This window comes from Channa argus, chromosome 1 (genome assembly GCF_033026475.1).
Source record: "Channa argus isolate prfri chromosome 1, Channa argus male v1.0, whole genome shotgun sequence".
NCBI classification, from domain to species: domain Eukaryota; kingdom Metazoa; phylum Chordata; class Actinopteri; order Anabantiformes; family Channidae; genus Channa; species Channa argus.
Genome location: NC_090197.1, coordinates 39,004,822 through 39,018,600, shown reverse-complemented (window position 1 = coordinate 39,018,600; position 13,779 = coordinate 39,004,822). Strand labels below are relative to the sequence as shown.

Genomic DNA, 13,779 nt, shown 5'->3' with positions numbered 1-13,779 from the left:
ATTTGGGAATTCTCTCATAGTACCTCAGGAATATTTGGGGGAATGCATGCCTTTACAGTAAAAATGTCCTAGTATAATGATGCACATATTCTCTTCAAACATATTGTAATTTTTATTTTAAATTGGAACCTCAATGCACACATACATCTTAATGACAATTAATATTACAGATTCAGTAAATAAGTGCGTGAAATGAGTGTATTATAAAGTTATAATTTTGCCAGTATTTTTAAGGATGCCCTTTCCATGAACTAGATCTCTATTGAGACTATAAGAACCATAAGACCTGTATTACCTGTTTGATAATATTTGGGCAGGATAAATGATGAGAATACTTACTGATAGACTCCTCAATAAAAGATACAGCTATTATCTACCCAGATCTTGGGTGCCTGATAAACAAATCAGTTTAATAATGTTTCGGTAAATTATGAGACAGCTAGTAGCACCACCCATGTTGTCTAAATAATAAACTCATTTATACCCCCAATATAAAATGCACCGGGCTATATTCTCTATTTAAATGTGTGTCCTCAGAAGTAGGCTACAGACACAATCTGTGTTGGCAACAGGGACTTGCTTCCCTTTGATATGAATAAATTGTAATTCATTTTTCATCTAAAGGGATAGCACATGGTTGCACAAGCCATGGAGCCAGCATGGCAGAGAGACAGAAAGAGAGAGGAGAGACAGGGAGGGAGAGGGCTGCAGATGTCACAATGTGATTCAGTGCATGCATGAATAAGGTCATGGTTTGAGAGGTATGCCTGCAGATGCCTGCCTCTGTGCCAACAATATTTATTCAGCTGGAGACTAGGATCAGAGCGCATCCATCATCATCACCATCATCGTCGTATTGTATTTAAAAACAGTGTTGAAATACACATTTCATTTGTCACCCTTAAATGTTGTTTTTAAACATGTGGGTCACTGCTCCCTTCTATCCAACACACAGATGCTGCACACAGAATTTGGGTACAGCTAGATATAGAAACACGGTGTATAAGCCCGTGGCGAAAGCAGCAGCATTATGCAAGAACTGAATAAAATGCTTATATCTTTATTACTCCGCTGGGATTTCAACAAAAATATTTCTTACCGTAGACAGTAGGGAATAGATTGCTTAATGTCTAAGTTGAATCAAAAGATAATATTGAAGGATCAATGCATGGAATATCAACTACAGGGTGACATATTTTTATGACATCAATTTATGTCATGCATTGTGATGAGATCTTGAGCTGCATCAGACTGATGGAACTATCACAAAGATAACAGAAAATGTAAAACGTGACTACATTAAGTAGGCTACTATTAGGAAAGTCTTATCATTACTGTAGTCTTACTCTGTAATTAGCATTGTGCCTTCGTAGTTGGCTGGGTGCAGCTGCTCTAAAAAGAAAATGGCCTTTTGCTGCAAGTGGCATCTGTCCAAACACTGCAGGTTGTAATCTCCTATGTTTTTTAATGCAAAAGTTTGTAAATATTGAGTGTGAAAGATGTACATTCTAAATGACATAGTAAATGAAATAAAGTCTACTAGAAATGGAAATAATATTACTGAATTGTAGTGAAGTATAAAGTGACATACAATTATTCAAGTAAAACGTCCCTTATTTGTATGTAATGCAGTGTATGAGTAACTGTTCAATCTCTCAGTGCAAACAACAGAATCACTATTACATATTTCATTTTGATAATCCGAGGTCATTGTTGTCCTCTTGTACCTCTGCGTCGATATTTTTAAAATATCTCCAGATTTTAATGCAAATTCTCTCCATTCTCATTTTTTTTTCCGCCTGGGATCTTCGACGTACTACAGGCGGATGTGTACGCCCATTGATGAAAGGGGTGTGTTATTTCCTCAAGCCTCGCCCCTTTTGCCTTATATGGTCATTGAACGGCCCGTTGATTGACAGCGGGCAGCAGCTGCTGAGTGGCTCAGACATGGCGGAGGATACAGTGTAACTGGGAAACAGCAGCGGAGTTACGTGAGTTTTCCCAGCAGCGGAGTCGTCAAAGGGCGCATTAAATGATACATAAGAAGAGGAAAATGTGTTCGGGTCAAGCGTACTCCGAGGGAAAGCAAAAAACGGCCTGAAATGCTAAAGATGGAAAAATGTATTGCTGTTTAGTGCAGTCAACAGCTTTGGGCAACAAATATGGCTCCTTGTGCCTTTTTCAAAATGCTATAAAAAATGATCTCCCGTGCAACCTAATGCCATGGTGGCTCCGGCGAACTTCTGCAAGCCGCGGTAAGTTAAGTTCGGTAATCGCTCGGTACTTTTGATCAGGAAGGATATTGCATCCACTTGGCCGTCTGGGTTAGCTGGGAAGCTACGGAACTAGAACGGATAGCAATGGAGCCAAAGCACAAAGAGTTGCTAGATCAGTGCCACCAGAACTTATTGGATTCCATAACAGACGCGGACCGAGTGATCGAGCTGCTGATAGTTTCTGGTACCTTGAGCCAACTCGATAGGTTCGAATTGGACCAGAACTGTTCGTCCAGCGCCGAGAAAGTGGACCACCTTCTGAAGATGCTCATGAACAAGGAGAGCGACCATTTCCTCGACCTGTGTGTGGCCCTAGAGAAGGCATACCCTGACCTGTATACTGCCCTGTTCGGCAACAGCGGCGGGGGACCTGTGGACCACTCCACCGGTAAGAGCTGAGACATAGTGGACATAAATAGGCATGAATCCAAAATGAGTGGACCAGCCACTGCGTAACCCTTGGCTTTGAGTACAAGCTGGGTGGTCTGGCGTGTGTGAGTGTGTGTGCGCATAGATACACAAGAGCAGGGTTTGGAGCTGTATGCATTGTTTTCCAAAAAGACTGTATAAATCACAGTAGTGGAGCATATAAGGTTGCAAGGGCAAGAAGCAGTGTTCCTTGCAACATGGCCCCACATCAGCAATAGCAGAGTGGAAGAGTATAGAAGATTATGCACCAGGTATGTGCGTTACCCTGCACGTCTAGTACACAGCACTTTATTCAGCCAAGGACTGTTACGCCGTTATTTAGCCCTCCTGGCCTTAAAGGCTCTATCCCAGTCACTGCAATGCACAGATTATACATTTACGGTGTAGATTTGGTTTGGCCAGTTGTGGTGTGTTTTTGTGTGTGTGGTGATTTATACTAAATTCAGACAAAAGATTACTTGTTATCCAACACTCCAATTTGTTATATGTAGCATTATATGGTTATGGTACATTAGGTACCCTGACTTGTTCCCATGACAACGGTTGTACTGCTGACATGTTGCTCTACGTTGACCTGTACATGGGTATGATGCGTGCAGCCTACCTATCCATGCTTCGAAACATAAATCATGGTGTAGATCAGTCCACCCTCTCATTTGAAGAAAAAAACAAGTTTGTATTTAGAAGCGGATTTAACCGTATTTCTTCCCAATTGCATTAATGCTAACTTTATAATTAGTTTATTCATTTTAGGCAGTTAATTTGCAATATGTCCTCCTCGCAGCAATTGCCTCCACTTCAGAAATTTTAGTTGTTGTTGTATAGAGACGGTGCAACCAAGTGTAAAAGCCTTGTCTACTTTTGCCTGTTTTGCTTTGTCTGAATGAATGAGGCCGGTGGCACACTCAAAACCAGCAGCATAGCCTCAGGGCTTGAATGCAGGATGAGTCTTGAAAGCCAAATGTAGCGACAAGATGCAAGGGTAATGCTTCGGTTTGACATGTTTTATGTGTAAAACAACAACACTAGTCAACTTGCAGATCACTTTAATATAGTTGAGCTTTATTGTAAACATACGTTTATGTCCTTTTAAATACACAGTATCAACCATGTTTACAGCTGCCAAGTTGAAGCATGTCGCAAGCAGACATTAGCAGGCACTGCTGAGTTGGTGCCTTGATGCTCTGCTGACTGGATCACTAATTCTTAAGCTTTATTACTTCCTTGTATTGAGTGTTGCTGCTGCAGAATAACACTCACCCTGTAATCCTCTGAAACACACTGACATGTGTTTACCTAGGAGTAGCTGCACAATTAGTTCCTCTGTTAGTCCTTTGACTTTAGCTGGACAAGACTTTGGATTTGTTTTTTTCTTTACACTTTAACTTTTGTAGACTGTAGCACTGGGCCCCAGAGTTGATCTGGCCTGTGCTAGGAGACAGGGAGTACCAGTAGTGAGGCAGCCTGTGGTTATTCAACAGAGGATTAGGCCTTGCTCTCCTCTCTCTGGTGTGAACTCTCTCTGTGAGACACCCTTTATCGTGCCTGTACACTCCTCTGTATTAGCCGACACACTCTCGGCTCCTTCCGTTGAAGCTAAAGTGTTGTGCTTTTTTTAAAATTGTCTTTAGTGTAGTGATTCGGCTGATATGATTAACCACACTCGCGAGCGACCAAAGACAACCAGCTCTCGGAGTGCCTTCAGGCAAAGAGGCTGGTGAAAACATCACACAGGGATGAAATCTTCAGAGCTCCAAAGGACGTAGAGTGTGTGAACACAGGCCATATGATTGTGCGTGTGTGTCTGATGAGTCTTGCTGATAGCAACCTGCTCTCCGCTCATCTCCTCTCATGCTGCTTTGCCTGCTCTTGTCGTTCGGATGCACCTCCTCTGCCAGCTGAGCCTCCATATGTGCACACATAAAATAAAAGAAAAAGAACCATCCTCATGCCAAATGAAAAGCATACAGATGCACTCACAAATGCCTAATTGTTTACACCTTGGGCTCTGTAAATTATTAGTGTTTTCCTGGCAAACCGCAATACATTTGGTGGAGAGAACATACCAATAAATCATTCATTATTTAGCCTGTGTTGTGCCTGTGTTATTCCAAAAGAATGTGGCTCTCACTCTTTTTAACAAATTCTCTGATTAAACTGCAGAGTGGAAGATTCACTCAAGTCACTTAAGTTTTGGCCTTTTTTACGTTTCAAAACGAGAGCACATTTCTGTGGTCTCAAACCAAATTGAATACATTTTTTAAATCCATTTAGCTGCAATCAAGCTGGTTTCGTGCCCTAGATCATGGGCTTGTCCGCTTGTGCTATACAGATCATATTCTACCTGAAGGAATGGTAGAAGAGATGTACCTGCACATCCCCCCACTCATTTCAGACTCAAGGGTCTGTGACAGTGATTTAAACACACTCCGAGAGGAGGGCAACACAATACTTTCTGACAAGATGCCATGCCCACAATCTTCTTTTGCTCCTTTTCCTTCTTTTTCCTATTGTTTCCTGTTCTTTATTGCTTTTATTTTTTTACCGACCCACTATCCATCTCTTTACTTTCTTTCTGGCTTATTATATATATTTCTTTTTCGCTGCTGAGGGGTTTTGTTTCTCCGCACACTTAAATAGAGACACGCCACAGAGACAGACGAGGGTGATAGAGTGAGCAAGAGTGAGAGAGAGACAACAGGCCTTTTGTTGAAAAGTTGAGCAGGCCTAAAGTGCTCATTCAGCAGCTTGCTATGTCTACAGCAGTGCTGTTGAAGGGGGGTGTTCTCATCTGTGTCAACTAGTTTCTGTCCCAAACCATAAACCACAGTGGACAACTGAATATGTTATGACCCTGACACTCTTGTCACAACCATTGCATTTGAGTATGTCCCGTGAGCTCAGCCGGAGCTTACTTTCCTCGCTCCCTGTCATTCAGCGACCCACACTGTCACTCACAGAGTCACCCTACTTTCCCCTTGTTCACTCTTTACTCCCTTCTCACCATGTAGAGGAAGCCATCAATTCATTTGCAGGTGCCCAGGGTTTTTACTTAGGTGTGATTTGATGACATCTGAGCCCATCATTTTATATGAGTTGTTTGTTTGTGTGACCGTTATTACAATGCAGTGTAATACAACCAGTTTGTGCAGTCAGCAATTCCCACTTCGATTGAAAACAGGCCAGGTTGTGTCCATGTGAACCAATGTGCTGTTGAGTTTAAGGATGAAATATTTTAGCTGATTAAAAAAGCAGTCCACAGAATTTTACTCAAGTTTGTTTTTGTAATCAATGATTATACTTGCGTTCTTTATCTAGTTAAATGTAGTTGTCCTAAATCTAGGTAAATGCTAAATCACAGATTTCAGCCCCTCAAACATGGCAATTTCTATCCGATTATATATAATAATAAATTATGTATGTTTTCTTTTTTATTATATTGGCGAAATGATTACTAATTTTAAAAATAGTAGCTCCAGGCTGGGATGCAGGCTAATGAGAGGTTGACCTCAGTGCTTCCACTGGAACATTGGTGTTATTGTTCTAGTTTAATTGTGTCTAATTATGTTATTCTCTCACTCACCAGATTTGTAGTGTAAAATGCATATCCTTGTTTTAAAATAATATCTGAAGTTTAGTAGGTATGTTACACTGTGAACCTCAGCCAGGAGGGTAGTCTGTGAAACGGGACTTAATTTCCATTACCACAGACTTTCCTTTACTTTCCTATTATCCCACAAGGTCGAGAAAAGGACAGCATCTAAATGTTTACCAGCAATGAAAAGTTGTAGAAGTATGTTTTAAATGTTTGCCTGGCTATTTTATTTTTGCCATATTTTTTATATTCCTCCATCTTTTCAGTTTACAACCTTTTAACAACTGTACTCATTTGTCCTCTCTGTCTGGCATATGCCTCCACCATTTCACCAGTAATCACAACCAAATGATGATAATAGAGATTTGGTGTCCCCACTTTTAGAAAGAGAAAAGGGGACAAGGGATAAGATGCTAAAAAAATCAGATGAATTGGCTTTAGATGAATTATTGTGGGTTTACATGGTATAAATCTGCCAACAAGTTAAGTTTCATTTTTTGAGTACAGTTATTGTTTATATAGTTTTGATATGAATGGGAGCACTGATTGAGAGCTAAACTACTGACACCATTTTTAATTGTTTAATGTGAAACTGTCACATCTGCAGAGTTAAGGTTCACTTGTCTTCAGCACTAGATTCCTTTCTTATGGCAACCAAGGAAATATTATAGTGCAATTTATTCAGAGAATTAACGTAGCACACAAAGAGAATGCTTTCAGGATCAGCGTAGTCTTCTCAGTGATTAACCATGAAAAGAATGTCACAAAGATTGCCCAAATTCCAGTAGTGGGGTTATTCCACACAGACAGGCTTTTGGCAAGTGTTTTTAGTTATATAATGTTTACTAGCTGTGTAGCAGAGCATTTGGCAGATTTGTTTTTGTAACCCAATGCTTGACACGGGTAAGTTGTTCAAAAAGGTCTTTTTCTGTTTTCCACTTCATGGCCCACAGCATTTACACCGATTCAAAATGACTATCAGATTGCATAGGCAACATGGTCTTGTATTACAGTCAACGCTGTTGCAGATCTTATTTTGAGACGTGCCACAGGCAGACGTAGACCTGAGTGGAAAAGGTGGGTGGGATTGACCGTAGGCCGGAGCTTTGAGTCAGGCAGTGTGCGTGCGGTGTAATAATCCTTGCTCATGGAGTCATCGTGTTAGATGTCTTCATGTTTATGCTTAGTGTAGTCTCCTTAAGTCAGATGATCAATCCTTCACCCCAGCAGCAAGGCTTCACTGGCACATAGCACTAGAATCTTGGCCTGTTGTGTCATTGCCTCCCCAGGAGTTAGACTCACTACACGGCTTACTGGAAGTTCCAGAGTACAGGGAGGGATTCTGAGAAGTGAATTTATATCATATTCCAAACAGAATTGCATGTATAGTAACCACAGTTTAAACTTTTATACATATTTTATGATGAGATTTAGGGTAGAATAGGAAGCAAACGTTTAAGTAAGAATGTCAAATGCTTTTCTCCATCGATTGTTGGAGACAGTGTGTGATATAGATTTGACAGTGTGTATGCACACTGCCACGTTAATGTTACTTTAGACACAAAAGGTAAACCCCATTTAGACAAAGTGGGGAAAAAACATATTTTAAATTGAAAAAGTGAGAAAAAAGAACACTGGTAGTGGATTGGGACTTGTTATCTGTTATCTGATTATCTTGACTCTCCATGCTGTGGCACAGCCAGGATGTAGGTGTCTGGGATTCCCCAGTAAAGGATATGTTTCTGCTCCCTGGCTTAACACTAAAAAATCCTTTAGCCTTACTTAAGCACACTGTAAAATTACTGGGTAGAAGTATTCATCTGTATTATTAGTGTTGCTATTATTTGTGCTTCTGTAGTTTAATGGCTAAGGACACAATAGGACATACAGTCTTTCTGAACCCTACTCTCTTCTTGACTTTTGTTTTTAATCACTAACAATGAGGAGAGCTGACAGTGGGTAATAAACAAAGCACACAGTATTATCTTTGGGGTGTTAATGCTGCTCTTTTACAAAGCAGTCCTTAAAATTTTGTCTTGAGAACTCAACAGGCATGTAGGCTCCATCAAATCCGTAGCCTGAAGCTTTGTCAACATGTGATAAAGGGAGCTGGAAAGAGCAGAAGGTTCTGATCACAACAATAATCATATGTGTTTAATGTTTTGGGGAGATACGCTCACTGTCAGATAAGAGAATTTTCTGCAGCTGATGATTAATTTAAACTCTCCCAACAGTGGAAGTTAAACTTTGCATCTTTCTTTGATAAGGATCTCCTGCATCAGCTTCCAAACTCCTAGGTCCTCTATTTTTGCTACGCTGCAAAATTTACTTTCCCTCTCATCCAGCTTCACCATGGCAACGAGTGTCATCTAGGTTTATGGGCTGGAGAACATAATCTGGCTGTCTGAAGCAACTGTTGGTGGTTGAGCACATCACTTGATTGGGAGGAAAAACAGAGTGCAGAAAAAGTGTGGGGGAAGTGGAGCCCCTTAGGTATGGTTACTACTCCCCTGACCTATTTAGATCACAGGCCTTTGTTAATGTTGCCTCAGGTCCTCCACTGGAATATTTTCAGCTCTCATCTCATCCTTTGTTGGGAGTCAGTAGCAGATGCTCACTCCTTATTGCCATAGCTAATGGCTCGTGATGAAATCTATCATGATGTGTTGGAATTTGCTGTGAATGCTGGGTATGGTTCCTCAGGTCTGATCTGTCCTGACTGCATGTTTCCTACAGAGACAGGTGGATTCTCCCACTGAAAATCATCAGACCTATACTCTCCTAATAGAAGCCTGTCTTATTGATGCAGTGAATGTGGTTACAAATGATCAGCCTTAGTGACCGTGTCTGCCACTAATCACTATTGATGATTAAAACATCTTGCAAAAGCCACTGACCACCAGGTAGCTGGCTCATGTATGCAATCCATACTGCATTTATTGGTGTGGTTAGGGTAAACTAATCAGCACATTACACTGATCTAAATATAGAAAATGTGGTACACATAAGATTAAGAGTATGACCTCTGAACTGTCTGGTACGTGGTAGTTGTCACTCTCCAGTGATTGGAGTGTCCTCAGTTATAGAGATTACTAGGATTTTAATTTATCTGAGTGTTTCGGATTCCAAATCACTACATGGAACAACAAAGAATGCAGACTTTTTTCTGGCACAGAGCTTTTACTGCGTGTACGGTATTTTAAAAAGATTTATCCTTGAGCGGAGCTGACGTAATACCGCTCAGTGGCTCACAGCTTTTCCTTTGTCAGTCAGATGCTAGGCTCAAGAAGTCAGTTGTTGCTTTTAAATGAAGCCATGGAAATGATTAGGAATCTTTTGCATAGTGTGTTGATTGCAGAGAACGTATGCCCCAGAGTGGTTCTCATCAGGTCTGATGGAACAATATGAAATCAAAGCTGTGTGCTCCAAGCACTTCAGGGAGTGAAAGTGTTGAGCATCAGGGAACGTCAGAACAGATTAAAAGCCTTTTTGCTCCGTTCCCCTCTGAGAGAAGCAAGTGGAGAAACTGAAAAAAAAAACAAAAAACAGTCTCTCCACTTGCTTCTCTCAGAATATGTATTTTACGCGTCATCCTTATCTCTTTTACAGCTTAGTTAGGCTATCTCCTTTCATCTGTCCTCCTTTACTCCATGCCTGTCAATGGTTTCTCATCTTGCTCCAATTCCACCCTGATAGAGTGGCTCACTCACACAGCGCTCATAGTTAATTAGGCTTGGCCTTGTCACATATTGAGGGCTGAAGCCAGAGCTGTAGCTAAACCCAGTGGGGAATGCAAGGACAGAGATGGAGATCTAAAACAGTGGGCATCAATCTATTGCCTGCTGCTGAGCTACCATTCCCCTGCTCTCTTAAACCCTGTGTGTTTGGGTGTGCAGTTATCACATTAGATAAGTATTAGCTGTGCTTTTCTGTGATCTTTTATGCAGGTTCAAATTTGTCATCAAAAATGTTTAAACTGCGCAAGGCTTCCAGGATTGGGGTTTCAGGATTCCAGAATTAGTGAAGCTTAGATTATTTCTTGATCATTAGCCAATAGAAAAAGCTTCATCATCACCTACTTAAATAGTAAGTATTTTTTGGGGCAATTTGTTCAAGTAAAAATGTGTAGTGCTGTGCTTGAACTACATAGTTGATTTCAGTAGCACAAAAACATTTAGATGCGTGGGTAAAAATCTGTTTAAAAGCACATCCCCCTCTTGGAAAGTCTGTGTATTTATTGAAACAAATAAGAGAAATGAGACTGTGTAGCAGAATAGAGGATGTCTTCTGCTGTGAGTAAAGGTCTAAGTTGTCTTTAAAGTAATTCCATCTGTGCTGTCTGCCATGTTTATGTTGCCCTTTGGAGCAAGGACTCTGCAGCATAATGGGTATCTGCATAGTCGATCCTATGGATTGTTGTAGCCTGTGTAAAATATCCACCAGCTTAACGGTGTGCACAGCTATTCATTTTCTGTCTGTCTCTCTCTCCCTCCCTCTCAATGTACTTGACATAAAAAGAGAAAATCCCATTTCAGCTGTGACATTCTGCCTGTGTAGCAGAAACATACAGGGTCTATACATCAAAGCAAGTCAAAGTGCACAGTGAGGGAAAGGAGGTTTAACGACGGCGACATTCTGGAGTGACGACATAAAGCTGCTAAGGAGAAGTGTTGAAGTCATTATACAAAGTATATACCCTGCACCAAAATGTTCATACAGATGTGCAGGAAATATGGAGCTGACTGTATAATATGAATTTCTTTCCACATTCCATGGGCAATTAATCCAAGCTAGTGTGTAACTGGGTATTGTTTTGGTGCTTTTTGTCTGAATGAATTTCTTCTCTTGGCAGGTTCCACGTACAGTGTTTTGTCCACCATGCCCTCCGACTCAGAAAGCAGCAGCTCCCTCAGTAGTGTTGGTATGTATAATTACTAAAGATGCCTGTTATTGTGTGTGTGTGTGTATGTGTGTGTGTGTGTGTGTCACCCCAGGTTCTGTACTTCCAAAGAAACCATAACTGTGCGAAGGTGTATGCCGTGTATGCTTGTTTAATATTAACCTAATTCTTTAAAGTCTTCTCAGGAAGTCGGTGTTTTATTTTTCCTTTGCTTTAAAACATATCGGTACAATAAAACTTTCCCAATGTCTTTCTCTGTCCTTAAGGAAGTTTGCCGTGCTTGTCTTTCGCTAGTTTGACAAAGGTCCAAATGACTCAGCTGTGTTACATAAACCTTGAAAAGAGCCAAATGTTGAGCCAAAGATGAACATAATCCTCAAATTTCCTGTCACAAGCATTGTTTTAGAAGATAACAACCCTGAAAATGACTCCTTATTGATATATATCTTTTGTCCAAAAAATCTATAATCTTATTATTTTGTAGTGTTATTGTGTAGCGCTAAAGTTGACTAAATGCCTTCATGCTTGTGTAAGTTGGCTGTGTCCCTTTGGGTAGGTTATAATGTTTACATTTTATTTTTTATGTCAGTAAATTTGGCAGAATACATTTAATGAAATAACTTTTGAATGATAATGTGGATTTTGAGGGAAACGTTTGTATGCTATGGTCCTAGCCTCCGGTTATGTGCTCAATGTTGCAGGTTCACCTGTTAATGGTGAAGCATCCTCCCCACCCCCAGCAATCAATGACAACCGGCCATCCGGTGACAACCTGGACACTATTTTGTTCCAGCTCCGCCAGGTCACCAGGGAGAGGGATGAGCTCCGTAAGCGTCTGGCGTTGGCATCGCCTGGGACCACCTTTGATGACTGCAGGTGAAAATCCTAGCCTGCCTGCCAAATTGTTATTTTTGTTTATATTCCTGTTTTTTTGGGGGTGGGGGGGTTGCCTAAATGAAACCGACTGTTGCCTCAGACTTGAGATTTATTGCTCTCAAAGTAATAAGGTTTATGACTGGTAATATTTACTCTCTCTAGGTTGTTAAAGTCACTGTGATGTCAGTGTCCTCAGTTATGGCTGCCATGTTTTCATCTACTGTTGTTTTGAATAATATTGACTCTACCTTGCACAGACAGGGCACTGACACTGGCTACTTAAGTTTCATTTGCATTGCTTTCCACATTTTTCTATTACGGAATATGATATGAATAGAGCTTCACTTACATATTTTTAAATGTTATTTACAGTGAGTCAGACATTTCTGTCCTATCTTATGAAATCATACAAGGTTTTCTATCTGAGCTGTGTTCTCCCACATCACTCTACAAGGCTGCTGGATAGAGGGTTGATTCCTTGCTGCCTTTTTCTCCTTAAGGCCAAATTCCAAAGCCAGTCATGACTATGAGCGTCTGAAAAGTCAGTGCATGAGGGCCATGGCAGATCTGCAGTCTCTCCAGAACCAGCACACAAAAACGCTCAAGAGGTGCGAGGAGGCTGTAAAAGAGGCTGACTTCTACCAGTAAGTATTGCTCCTGCTATATGTGATGGTACCTGTTATTTTGTCCTAGTGGCTAATGAAGGACCCTTAAAAGTCATTGAGTTTCCAATATTTAGCTGTACCGTGTAGTCTAAGTGCAGTGCTGCTAGTCGCTGTGCACAGGTCTCATTATTGAAATGTTGTAAATTTTGTAAATGCTTGTTTGGGCGACATGCTTGTCGCCTACCACCTGCTGCCTTTTAGCGATGAAATAATTGCGTTGTATTGCTTTGTTTTACTGGAATTGTTACAAATATTGGTATGCTGATGCAATTAACCTAATTGAAAGAATGTTCCTCGGAGCTGCAGCTGGCATCCACAGTCGAAAGGGAATTTACAATACAAACAATAAAAACATGCATGGTGGTATTAAAAGCTTGGAAATGGAAGCATTTATGAGATTGAATATTTCAACCTAACGGCTCATAAGGTTAGGCACAATTTCTGGAGCTGACCACCCTGTGTATTAACTGTGTAGCCAATTAGAATATTAAAACATAAATTAAGCTGGTGTTAAATACTGATCATGTAGAAATTTTATACAAAACGTATAGTAACATCGTCATTTATTGTCCATAAACTACATACCCTCCTAATTGATTTAAATTATTTGAGGTTTTTCATCAAAGCTTTCTTTCTGTTATGTATATTTAAATGGACAATATGAGTCCCTGTCAGTATGTCGACTTGTTCTGCATATATGTGTTTCCTCTTTGTAGCATGCTGCACAGCCGCGTCCTAGGCGAACAGACACAGCTAAAGGAGGAGATGGAGACACTTAGGAGAGACAATGCCCAACTAGTCAGAGAACACAACCACGTAAAACAGAACTGTGAGGAGCTGAAACGACTGCACAGTCAAGACCAGAAAGAGTTGGCTGACCTCCGACTGCAGCAACAGCAGGTACAATCCATTTGTAAATACAGAGACACACACTTACACACATGCAGATGCCTCCTGTAGCTACCGAGATGTTACAAAGGAAGGAAAGGGCCAGATTTGAAAACTAGCTTTTCAAAAGAGAGACATTTTAGATTTATA

At 40.6% G+C, this 13,779-nt stretch overlaps 1 protein-coding gene across 3 annotated transcripts in view; it reads left to right on the top strand.

Moving 5' to 3' along the window:
• Positions 1-1,916: 1,916 nt before the first annotated feature.
• The window catches only part of dlg5a (discs, large homolog 5a (Drosophila)), a 33,686-nt gene continuing 21,823 nt past the window's right edge, over positions 1,917-13,779 (top strand). For 2 of the 3 annotated variants that reach the window (XM_067519138.1, XM_067519121.1), the window contains exons 1-5: positions 1,918-2,664; positions 11,153-11,221; positions 11,902-12,076; positions 12,577-12,720; positions 13,458-13,641. In XM_067519138.1, coding sequence (XP_067375239.1) covers positions 2,361-2,664; positions 11,153-11,221; positions 11,902-12,076; positions 12,577-12,720; positions 13,458-13,641 — 876 coding nt within the window. In that variant the 5' untranslated portion in view covers positions 1,918-2,360. Of the gene's footprint in view, positions 2,665-11,152; positions 11,222-11,901; positions 12,077-12,576; positions 12,721-13,457; positions 13,642-13,779 lie in introns of all 3 variants that reach the window. The other variant, XM_067519130.1, reaches the window with a different exon arrangement.